Source organism: Lucilia sericata, unplaced genomic scaffold (assembly GCF_015586225.1).
Source record: "Lucilia sericata isolate MDLA Ls3-8-SP2 unplaced genomic scaffold, ASM1558622v1 Contig000833F_arrow, whole genome shotgun sequence".
Lineage (NCBI taxonomy): Eukaryota > Metazoa > Arthropoda > Insecta > Diptera > Calliphoridae > Lucilia > Lucilia sericata.
In genome coordinates this window covers 186,629-197,078 of record NW_023994825.1, presented here as the reverse complement: position 1 = coordinate 197,078, position 10,450 = coordinate 186,629, and the positions used below count along the sequence as shown (strand labels likewise).

General features: G+C 31.8%; 1 protein-coding gene across 1 annotated transcript; it reads left to right on the top strand.

Moving 5' to 3' along the window:
- The first annotated feature begins 5,524 nt into the window (after positions 1-5,524).
- On the top strand, positions 5,525-9,750 carry LOC119608418 (protein hairy). Its single transcript, XM_037962839.1, has 3 exons — positions 5,525-6,271; positions 8,034-8,129; positions 8,251-9,750. The coding sequence occupies exons 1-3, from the start codon at positions 6,173-6,175 to the stop codon at positions 9,040-9,042; spliced, it is 987 nt and encodes a 328-aa protein (XP_037818767.1). The 5' UTR covers positions 5,525-6,172; the 3' UTR covers positions 9,043-9,750.
- The last annotated feature ends 700 nt before the right edge of the window (positions 9,751-10,450 follow it).

The window sequence follows — 10,450 nt, the reverse complement described above, 5'->3', positions numbered from 1 at the left end:
CGAACGAACGAACGAACGAACGAACGAACGAACGAACGAACGAACGAACTAACGAACGAACGAACGAACGAACTAACGAACGAACGAACGAACGAACGAACGAACGAACGAACGTAACGAACGAACGAACTAACGAACGAACGAACGAACGAACTACGAACTAACTAACGAACTAACTAACGAACTAACTAACGAACTAACTAACTAAACTAACTAACTAACTAACTAAACTAACTAACTAACTAACTAACTAACTAACTAACTAACTAAACTAACGTAACTAACTAACTAACTAACTAACTAACTAACTAAACTAACTAACTAACTAACTAACTAACACAGAAATTGATCTTGCCACTATTAGGCCCTGGTGGTAGACTTATCGGGACATATTGTCCGATCGTAGGTTACTAATATTGCAAAGAACACCGATAAAGATATTTAGGTTGGTCCTTCAATCAAATTAATTCAAACAAGTGTCACTATTGAATCCAATTAAAAAAGTCATTAAAGGGTAAATAATTCCTGGTAAATCACCTAGAATAACTCACCTTGTCCAAGTTCAGTGATTAATTCAGAAATTTCTTCATCACACACATTAAAGTGGGAAAAGCCACTGCATGCCAATTTGTCATTTTTAATTTCAATATAATTACCACCGATATTTGAATCAAAATGCGTCAGGTTGTAGTAAAAATTAATTTCAAATTCTAGAAAATACCAAAGAGTTTTAATCTGGAAATCCCCTTCTTTCGCATATCGTAAGAAATCTATTAACATGCACAAATATAATATCGAATCATGTTTTAAAAGAAACGTATAAACTTAACACTTACTAATGACTCATCTTTGATTAGTTTTCCGCACAATTTTATGAAATTCCTTTAATTATTTAATAACGCAACGTGGGAAAATTAAACCGCAGATAAAGAAAAATTAAAGGGAAATAACGTCATTTTTTTTGAAAATGAGTTAGAATAGAAAATGTTAAAGCTTAATAAAACTAATAGAAAAACCGCAAATAGCAAATATAGCAACAAAGAACCAAATATAATTAATAAAAAATATAGTATAATTGTTGTTGGTGTTGACTTATCAAAATTTGATTGTTGTATCCAATATACTATACTACTACACGACGACCTTCACACATTTATTTCAAACTTGGCGACAAATTAACAAAAAATTCAAAATGCAAAGAACAAAACGAACAAATGGAACACTACGTGAAATTTTTGAAAATTTAATGAATAAATATTTGTTAACAATTCGAAACCCTCTTCACTGTGGGTCAAACAAGCAATAAAACAAAATAAAATGTGAAATTAAATTCTAAAAACCGACATGACGAACAGACATTATTCTGCCATAATTAAAACGTCAATGCTTTTCAATATGAACAAATATGCTACATAAATAGTTACGTGTCATGACACGTAACGTATCATACACATACTTGTCACAAACGATCTTGATGATACATTTTTGTTTAGAAACCAAAAACAAAAACAAAAAAACTGCTTAATCGAAAGTTGAGGTGACTAATCTAAATATAAAATAAACAAGTAGTCAGTCAGTCGTCTGTCGTACCCGTAAGTAAGAATTAAGTTAACAAATCTAGAAGTCATACACGCTCGTAATTACCATTAAACAATTAAAGGCCGTCATCGTCATAAATGTATGTACAACAAACACATCAGACAATCAACAGTTGACGGCTTCTGTTTAAATTATAATAAATCACGCATTCAGTATCTTTTTATTTAAATATTTATAACGAAAACAAATATTTTTTTCTAACTAAACTCGTATGTTGTTGCTTTTTTTTAGAAGTGGAGTCATCAGAATTTAAATAATTTAGAAATCATTGGCGACGGTAAATGAATGATTAAGTTGTGATTTCGGGATTGATTGGAAGGTTGCAAAAAGCATTGAGTTGAGAGTTTAATATAGAATTCAAAATGGTGTTTTAGATATTGGAGTTATGGCAATATTCGAGAACTTAAATATTGTATAGTAAAAAGGACTAGCTGAAATGACAAGAGTATATTAAAATACTCCTTTTATAAAACTGACCTGTACGGTTATTGATATACATATGCATGTATGTGAATATTTTTACCTAAAGTTTGTAAACCCCCGGTTTTCGACATGTATTTGAGACTATATAATAGCGCGAAGTCATCTTCATTTATAATACTTATTATGCCTTCTGAAGGTCCAATCTATCGATTTCGGAATAATCTCTGTTATATTCTGTGCCTTTATTCAGAAGCATCCAAAGTTTGAAACAACAATAAGAACGAAACTAAAATGCTGTTTAGTACTATAATTCCGATTTTTTTTACTAAAAATCTGATTTATTACAAACAATATATAGAGAGACTATATTCAATAGTTGCTATATCTCATTTTCATGGCTAAATATTAATATTTGAAAGTTCTCTATGTTAAAAAAGAAATATTTCTGAATTCAAACTCTATCTTTTCCAAAAATAGCTTTAAACTCCGTTATTTTAAATAATTTTCTGTTGCAAAACAAGTTTTCATCTTAATTTTGACATTCTGAACAGAAATCCTTTAAAATCGGCAAATTGGTATTCAAGATATCGCCCATTACGAAACTAATTAGTTTAATTTTATTATCGTTTTCAACTCTTTGATTTTTTGTTAAAACTTCCGAATTTGTTTAATGATTCAAATTTTCATTAAAATTCGATCTTTCAATATAAAATTTAAAAAATTCGACTTTATACAGAAATTCCCATTCCATATCAATTAAAAAAAACAAATTTTAATTAAAAATCCAATTTCCTGAAAAAAATATTTCCAATATAAAAATTACTCTAGAATCTGATTCGTATATAATACTGAAAATCCGAATTTTTTATTAAAAACTCCAATTGTCTAGTAATTCTAAACTGTGTTGAAATTCCCAGAATGTTGTTTGATATATATAAGTACGATTATAGCGTTCTAATTTTCAACTCCTGAAGATGTTAGGTTTCATTTGAAGTTTATGAAATAAATGATAAAGGAGGTCACGCCGCATATTTTGATCTCATTATAATAGGGACCAAAAAACGAATATCTCCCGAAAAACTCCCTTTAATCGCTATCACGTTTTATTTGACATATCAGTCTACCTTTTGACATATCAATCTACCTTTTGTCAATAGATTTGACATATCTTTTTCTTATTCCTGATCAAGAAAATGATACGTAATTTTCTGTATAGAAATGATGGCCACTCTGATTCGATATCGAACCAGAAATGTACTTACTACCTTTGAGATTAAGTTAGCTATCGAAATATGTCTTCTATACAATCACAATCTTATTTAATCACGTATGCGGTGATTGGGATCCAAATCTTTATGACCAATATAAATCGTTAAAGATCAAATTCACGATCCTATTGTTTGACAGTGATATCAAGAAAGATTATGAAGAAGTAACAAAGTTTTACAAAGGAGTTACAAAATGGACCAATATTACTTAGGAGTGAACTTCCTATAAAACGATCATATATCGCATTGACCAAAGTTCAAACTAGAGAAGACTTTGATCATAAGAAAATAGCCACGAAAACAAACAGAATAATGTATGAACACAATGAAAACGAGTCTATATCCTATCATTCTCTCTATGAAAAAAGTTTAGTTCCAGGGAAAATATGGAACAATTTGCCAATGTTTTAAATAATTCAAAAATTTTCTTAAATTATTGGAAATATTGATTAGATTGCTAAAGTCAAGTGTAGCGAAGATTTGAAATCTTGATACTCTTTTTTGTCAATGATCAATGTTGAAGGGGGGTTTCCAATAACTATCTCGAGTTCTTTGTAATATTTCTTAAATTATTGTAAATATTAGATTGTTAAAGACAAGTGTCAAAGATTTAAGATGGCGTTACTATTTTGCCGTTACAAGAAGAATATATATATTCCAAACGGGCCATGTTTAAGGGGGTTTTCAATAAATAAATAATAAAATCTGTAACATTTGCCAAGAATTCAAAGAAATAGCTAAATATAGTATAATGATGATGTACATATGAAGTATGGTAAACTTTATTAAAATGTAAATGGATTATGAAAAAAGGTTATTTTATTAATATTCCGGAGAAAGGTAAAGGTTAACATCCCCCTCAAGAAATTAACAATATTAAATATTTTATATAAAAGCTATAAACCATAAAGCATAAAACATTCGCTTGGGAAATACAACCGACAAAGTCTAAAGTTCACAAGTGTTTTTTTTTCGACGTCACAAGTGTATCTGTGAAACGGAAGTTGGTTGGAGGATTTTATGACTTCTGACAACACATAAAACGACTCTTTGTCTACTCATCCGGTTCGGCTATTGATGATTATACGAACAAAATGGTTTTCATAAAGTTATTGACTTCTCCAAAATTAATAAATCCCAACAACTACGAAAACAAACAACAAAAAAGATTATCAAAATGTACAATAAAAAGTGTTTACAAAAAAAGTTTTGAAATGATTAGTTTAGCCTCGTGTGCGCCGACTAATGGTGGTAACAAGTTGGGTGTATTTTGTTGTTGTTGTTGCACTAGCCTAAGTGCCTGTATTATTTGTATTTGACGACGTCTATGAAGTCTTTATTGTGTTATCGCCAGTTTTTATTTTTCATTTCTGATAATAGTAATAATAGTAAAATAAACCAATTCAAAGTTTATTGCTAAGGGGGCATACATTATTTTTTTTACTTGCTATAGCTGTTGTTGTTTGTATGTAGAGTTTAGGGGTCTGAAGTAGTCACGTTCGCTTTTGTATGAATCACACACAGAGAGATGAGTTCAAAACCTTATAAATTGTACTATTATTATGTTGGGAGGTACAACACTTTAATACCCATAAAAAAACTGCTGTTGGAGATATCTCTTTATAAATAAGTATGTAGTAAGTATGTGGGTTTTAAGATGTGATTACTCCAGATAATGTTTGTCATAGGATTAGAAGAGAAATTATCTATTAATTTATCACTACTAATAAATAATATTCTCCACAACTATTATCACCCTTACAACAGCAATGTAAGGCCAAACGACCGACTAACAGTTTACAAATACAACAATTTAGAATATTTGACGACCCCTCGTTTGTTTGATTTGATTTTTGAGTAGTTATTTGTTGTTGCTGTAGAGTAGAGTGTAGTGAGTACTGCATGCGAATTGGGAAGTACAAACATATGTAGGAGTGTGTGTGTGTGTGCTTGCATGTCTGTCTGTCTTGTCATCCATCCGTCCGTCCCTTTGCTTGTATTTTACAGTTTACTAAGGTGCTTAGGTAACCAGGTAGCCAGCAGCTAACATCAAACAAAAACAACAGTAACAAACACATGTGTGAGAGAGTGTGTATATGTTAGACACCGTCGCATATATGCTCGTATGTCGGCATTTGTGTGGTATTTTTAATATGGTCGTGTGGCTTTTTGCTAGTATTCGTTGCGTCTCGTTAAAACGATTTACCCGAGGAACCTGTCGATCAATCGTCAGTCGTCTGCTACAAGCCAAACGATAAAGAACTCTTACGTCTCTACTCACATACTCTCTACATCCATTGCGCCCTCTATATAGTATTTTTAAAACCTGGTGTATAAATTTCTTAAATCACACGGGATTTTTTTTTGGTGTGTCGGTATTATTTTTGCACATCCGTTAACTACAACTATCTGCAATCTCTCTCTATCTCGCTCTCCAACAACGTCAGCTGTGAGCAGCAGAAAATTTAACCTACTCACTAAACATTTATTACACTCATACTAAAATTGAATGGTTTATTAAAGACTTTTTATCAAGCTGCTTATAGAACACTTGTTTCATACGCTCGTTGATCGTTGAAGAAGCAACACACGCTGAAAATTAACAACGGAACGGTTTTAAGAGAATTATAAAAAATTTTAGAAAAAGACAAATTTTTAAAAAAAGATTTAAACGTGAAATTACGTTAAACTTAAACGGAAATAAACAAAACAAACAAATAACTAAACAAAATAAACTCAAACAAAGTGAAGTGTGATTACAAACAAAATTATTAAGAAATTTATAAAAAAAACTTATTAAAAAAACCAAATAAATAAAACAAAAAAGTGTTTTATAAATTTTTATTAAAAAAACTAAAACATCCCACAAAAAATTAAATAAAATGGTTACCGGTGTTTGTGGACCCACAATGACAGCCAATGTAATTGGAGCACCTATTTCACATCCTCCCAAGGAGACACCTGCTAAAAGCGATCGTCGTGTAAGTATTTTAAAAAGAAAACAAAAATGGTCAACTCCAACTTAATTAGTTAGTTAATGACAAGAAATTCTTAATACAAGTTAATAGCACCCCCACAGCTTGCCATTAAGTTTACAAAATCAAACAACACCAAATGTGGCGTCTGTGGTGGCTGTAACTTGTATCCGCTTAAGAGTTTCGCATTTTGGAACATCTGTGGGTAGTTAGTTTTCCCCCACAAGCCAGCCAGCCGCAGTCATACAAGGCAATATCACATCACAATAATAATTTTTTTTTGAAAACTCAAATCAACTAAAATATAATAAATGATTTAATGAATGAATGAATATGATCTTATAGTGAAGTGAGTGAGTGGCGGCTGTGTGTAAGTGGTTGAACCCAAAATTGGCTAAAACTGCGGCGGCAGTAATAGCGGCCAACGCACTTCCACAAAAAAAGTAAAACAACTTTTGTTTGTTTTAAGTTTTTAATCAAACGTTTTTGGCGTCATTCTGATGTGTGGGGCAGCACCACTGCCATAAAAAGTAGTAAATGAAGCGTGTGTGCTTTTTGTTAAACCCCAACATCAAACAGTTGATTCATACTTAAAACTACATTCATTCATTCATTCATTATTTTATTAAGCCAAACAAACGTCCACAATATTTAGCCAACGCATTCCATGACAATTTAGTTTAAATGTAATTGGTTCATATTTTTGGTCATAAAATACTACGCGCCAAGTTTATATTTCTGATGACTTCACTTTTATTATTTTGGCATATGCATGCCAAGAAGATCAACAAAAAAAAAAAAAAACCTACTCATTATTTTCTTTCTGAATTTATTTTTATTTTTTTCTACAAATAATAACGAGGCGCACAAAATCTCCCTATATGGTTGCCTTAAAATATTGCCAAAAAAAAATTTAACAAAAATTTGTTTTTGGCAACCAACGACCTTGTTCTTTTCATAAGAACCTTTTCGTTTTTTTTTTTTTTTTTTTTTTTTTTGTGAAATTTCAAATGTCTAATGCTGCTAAATCACATGCCGCTATTTGTGTAATATCTTTTTTTAAAATGGACCACATAGTTATATTGGCTATTTCTTTTGTTGTTGTTGAAATCACACGGCGTTTTGCTATTTATAAATTTTTGCTAAAAACATTCAATGTACAAAAATATCGCACGCGATCAACAAATTTTCATATTGGCCCCGAGCCATAATTGTTTTGCTTACCAATTAAAGAGCGATCGTTTGGTTATTTAGCGTGTGCCGCCGTCGTCCTCGTTGTATACCGTTTTGCCATTAAGCACCCTCATTCGAACAATTGAAAACCCACCGCCCCTCTCTACCACTTCAACACACCCCCCCTCCCTCCTTAACAGCAAACGATTTTAGAATTTATTTAAAAACAAAAATATAATTTGTAGCATCACCTTTGAGTTATTTTTATACGAAAGACACAAGAAATAATGCTTTCAATGTGTGTATGCGTGTGATGCTTAATTTAGCCGTTTTTTTAGTTGTTTCGACCAAAATATTTTTACACTAAACAAAAAAAAAAAAAAAAAACACACACGCACGCATTTTGTTACTTGTTGATGACGCCAAATATTTTGGTGATGTGTGCGTCTTACAAAACTTATCGCCTGGTATGAGGTCAATTAGATTTCTTATTTTTGAAAATATGACTAAATATATTTGAGATATTTTTATATTTTTATTAAAAACTAAATTTAAACAAAATATTAATTTATTGTTTTTTTCTATCTATTTACAGTCTAACAAACCTATTATGGAAAAAAGACGACGTGCCCGCATTAACAATTGTTTAAATGAATTGAAAACCTTAATCTTGGATGCCACCAAAAAAGACGTAAGTATTTTTTTTTATCAAATTAAAACATTTTTAAAAATTAAAAAAAAAATCAAAATCTCAAAACCTTTTTTATAAAACCCGTAACTAATAATTTATTTCTTGTTTCTTCTCTTTTTAGCCTGCTCGTCATTCCAAATTGGAAAAAGCTGATATCTTGGAAAAGACCGTTAAACATTTGCAAGAATTGCAACGTCAACAGGCCGCCATGCAACAGGCTGCCGATCCCAAAGTCATTAACAAATTCAAGGCTGGTTTTGCCGACTGTGCCAATGAAGTCAGCCGTTTCCCTGGTCTAGAGCCTGCCGTCAAACGCCGTCTCTTGCAGCACTTACAGAACTGCATTAATGGTGTCAAAACCGAATTGCATCATCATCAACGTCAAGCTAATGCCGCCTCAATGTCTGTACAACAATTACATGGACAAATCTTGCCCTCACCCCCCTCCTCACCCGAACAGGATCATCATCATGTTCAGCAACAACATCAATACATCATGAGCTCTCAGATACAACAAACTCCTCATGGTTACTTCCTGCCCAATGGTTTGCAAGTCATACCCACCAAATTGGCTAATGGCACCATTGCTTTGGTATTGCCTCAACAACAACAACAACCCCAAGCCAATATGAATGGTGTTCAACATCCACCCATGCTGGTGCCCATTCCCTCTCGTACTGCCTCCACCGGCTCTGCGTCATCTCACAGCTCCTACGAGCAATCCTACTCCAGCAACTCAGCCATGCTGCACTTTGCACCTCCCAGTCCAGCCAACTCTCATGAAGCCATGGATTACAAACCCTCAGTAATACATCATGCCCCCGCTCTACAGCAACACAACAATCCACAGCCTTTGGCTTTGGTTACCAAAAAACAAATCAAAGAAGAAGAACAACCATGGCGTCCCTGGTGAGAGGTGTGTGTGGTGATGTTAATGGAAGTTAACGTTTGCTTAGAACCAAAGTGTTTGTAGAGGACACCAAGACTTCTTCTCAACTCACTCTCCCACTCGCTGCATAACGGAAATGACTGGCATAATGGCTGATCATGAGAAATCATGCATGAGGGTCGCCACAACCATGGTCATTTTGGGGCAGTCTAACAAAAAAAAAACGTCATCAAGGTAAACATGACAGGCGTGCTCAACACAACAGAAACTTGTAAAGAACTGGAAAAAAACACGCCGCTCTTACATACACTTACACGCACTCTTTCAAAAAAAAAAAAAAAACTACAAAGGCAAAAATTTTTTTTATAAAAAAGCCTAAAAAAACAAAAGAAAAGTTTTTACTCTTCATTGTCTCTCACACGTACATCCACACTTAAGCATTTTCGCTAAAAGGGAAAATGTTGAAAATCATAAGTTCATGTTCTCAACAAACAACAACCCAGCAAGTGAGCTCTTAACTTACAACAAAAGTCTCTTTACTATACCCCCTTAAGAGTGTATATTGCTAAAATAGAGATTTAAAAGCAGTTTGTTTCCAACGGAATATACACTCTGCCGCCACTCGCTGACTCAGTCGTCTTCCCCCTCCCTTTTCATTATTATCATTAAACAATTTAATGTATTATTCATTAATTTAATGAAACAACTACCTCATACAAACAAAAAAAAAAACAAAACAAATATTAGTATTATGTTAAAAAAACAACAACAAAAGTTATTTTATTAACAATAAAATCTACAAGTCTTCCTTGACAATAATTTTTACTAAAATTAAAAAAAAAAAACAAAAGCTTTTTTTTTATAAAGAAAACATTGTAAAACTTTATTTTTAGATTTTAAGTATAAAAATTGTTAAAAAAAAAAGAAAACAAAACTGATTGTGAACAATACAAAGTGATAAAAAATAAATTTATATTTATTTAAAATTAAAAAAATATGTTTAAAACAAAACAAAAAACTTTTATTAAAGGTTTAAAAAATAAAAAAAATACATTTTAATTAAACTAAATTCTTACCAAAAGTGATTTTATTTTTATATAATTTGGGGTGGGATAACTGGTTTCCATTTTGTTGAAAAGGAACCGACATAAACCTGGTCAAAAAGTCTGATTTTTTACACGGCCCGCTTCAAAACTCCATTTTCAGTTTTTAGGCAACTTTGTTAAACCATTTTTAAAAGTATTATAAGTTCTTAGAGGGTCTTATGGATAATAGATTAGGGAATAAAACCAGCAGTACCCACCATTTGAATTCAGAGGATTTCGGCAAAAACGATTTTTTTTGAATAATATTTTACATAAAACGTTTAATTCTTTGCTGTTGTATATTTTAAATAAAATATTTTGTTTTTTATTATAGTCGAGATAATACA

Excerpts from the sequence above, each read along its gene's own strand:
- LOC119608418 (XM_037962839.1), top strand. The coding sequence starts at position 6,173 with ATGGTTACCGGTGTTTGTGGACCCACAATGACAGCCAATGTAATTGGA. Across the intron at positions 6,272-8,033 it reads CTGCTAAAAGCGATCGTCGT|TCTAACAAACCTATTATGGA; the intron begins GTAAGTATTTTA and ends ATCTATTTACAG. Across the intron at positions 8,130-8,250 it reads TGGATGCCACCAAAAAAGAC|CCTGCTCGTCATTCCAAATT; the intron begins GTAAGTATTTTT and ends TTCTCTTTTTAG.